General features: G+C 41.0%; 1 protein-coding gene across 1 annotated transcript in view; it reads right to left on the bottom strand.

The window, feature by feature from the left end:
* Positions 1–224, bottom strand: part of LOC137918020 (neurocan core protein-like) — a 20,096-nt gene extending 19,872 nt beyond the window's left edge. Inside the window, exon 1 of the mRNA XM_068760763.1 lies at positions 86–224. Coding sequence (XP_068616864.1) covers positions 86–224 — 139 coding nt within the window. The remainder of the gene's footprint in view (positions 1–85) is intronic.
* Between the last annotated feature and the right edge of the window lie 1,338 nt (positions 225–1,562).

The following is a 1,562-nucleotide window of genomic DNA, read 5'->3' on the forward strand; positions in this document are numbered from 1 at the left end:
GTATTTCTAGTGCATAGAGGAAGAACATTTAGATACTCCCAAGATTACCGTACTGGCCATAATAGAGTCGTTCTGAAATCTTTACCTTCTCCGATCCACGCCGACTCGCCATCGCTGAGAGCTAATGTGAATCCGGCGGCCAGGTCTACAGCCCAGTCCACACGTAGGAAGTATTTGGTGTCTGGATTGGTACTTACAGTGACGTGACGGACTCTGCCACTCATGACCTGTGCAAAAAATATAACATGGAAATAAAGATACTGTTAACAAGGCCCCAGTATGGTTCATTTTTCCAGTAAATGCATTGTTGTTAGATCTACTGCATTGGTCCTGGCCAGCTATGGTAACTATTAAGTCTTTAGACCCCCCTTTGGAGAAAGCCCGCCAGTCAACCCATTTTAATATACTATTCTGTGCAACGCTTCCAGTCTCATCAATGTGCTTCATTGTTGTACAACTTGAGTTTGTAATAAAAGTTCCTGTGTGAGTCTCTAGTGGGGGTCTCCCTGAGTCACTGGATCCATGTGTAGTTTATTTAACAAGTTTGGCAGATTTCTGAACAGACCTCCAGCAAGGTCACAGCACACTGTTGAAGATAAATAAGAGAACTTTAGTGAAAAGACCCAATTGTAGTCTGATTTTATTCGGTGTGAACATTTATCTAGAGATCTATGACTCACTATGTGTCTTAATCTTCGAGAAGCTGTAACGTTCACGTACGGGACACCTTCCCCATCAGCTACAATGCGTATCAAAGACGATCTCAGGTCTTAAGAGGTAAAGGTGAGTCTGCCATAAATTCACACGGATAAGATGGCATCTCAAGAGTTTGAACAACAAGATTTATAGGTGGAAACAGTAATTTGGGAATGGAAAAAGAGTGATTACACTCGACAAACTCAAGTCACAGATTCTAAATGTTGATGGATAGTGTGGAAGAGATGTGGCTTATCCAGAATAATCCATCATAAAGACAAATTATAGCCCTGAAAGTCATTCAGTCAATCAAATGTAAAGCATTTTACTCATTTAAGTGAAGAACTGTCAAACCAATCCAATGCAAAGGCTAACTCACACCATCTGCCCAAGCCACACTGAGGAATCAAAACCTGTGCTATTCGTGCTGTTAGAATTACTTTATATTGTGAAACTAAATCACCGTTTGCCAATGAGTGTTGAGTGCTGAGCAAGCATGTTTGGAAATGCAACCTCGCCCTCAGTCTAATTTCAGTTCACAGTGATGCTGCTAAAGTTAAGACTCTTGTCAGAGAGATTAGTTATAAAAGATATTGGTTCAAGGTTTACAGTAAGAGCAATGAAAACTCTGATATTTGACCTTTTGTTTACCAGAAATGCAGAATTTGGATCCAGAGAGGGGTTGAGAAACTTTTACTTGATTATGGATGTCCAGGCCAGAACATGTGATTACTTCTTCTGCGTAAAGTGAGAGGTGAGTTTGAGTAGCTTCCCTGCTAACTTAACTACAGGGCAAAGCGTGCTGAGATTAAGGGGAAAGGACGGCTAAATTGGCAGTTAGCCAAGCTGGACATGTATGAAAAAAT

Source organism: Brachionichthys hirsutus, chromosome 4, assembly GCF_040956055.1.
Source record: "Brachionichthys hirsutus isolate HB-005 chromosome 4, CSIRO-AGI_Bhir_v1, whole genome shotgun sequence".
NCBI classification, from domain to species: domain Eukaryota; kingdom Metazoa; phylum Chordata; class Actinopteri; order Lophiiformes; family Brachionichthyidae; genus Brachionichthys; species Brachionichthys hirsutus.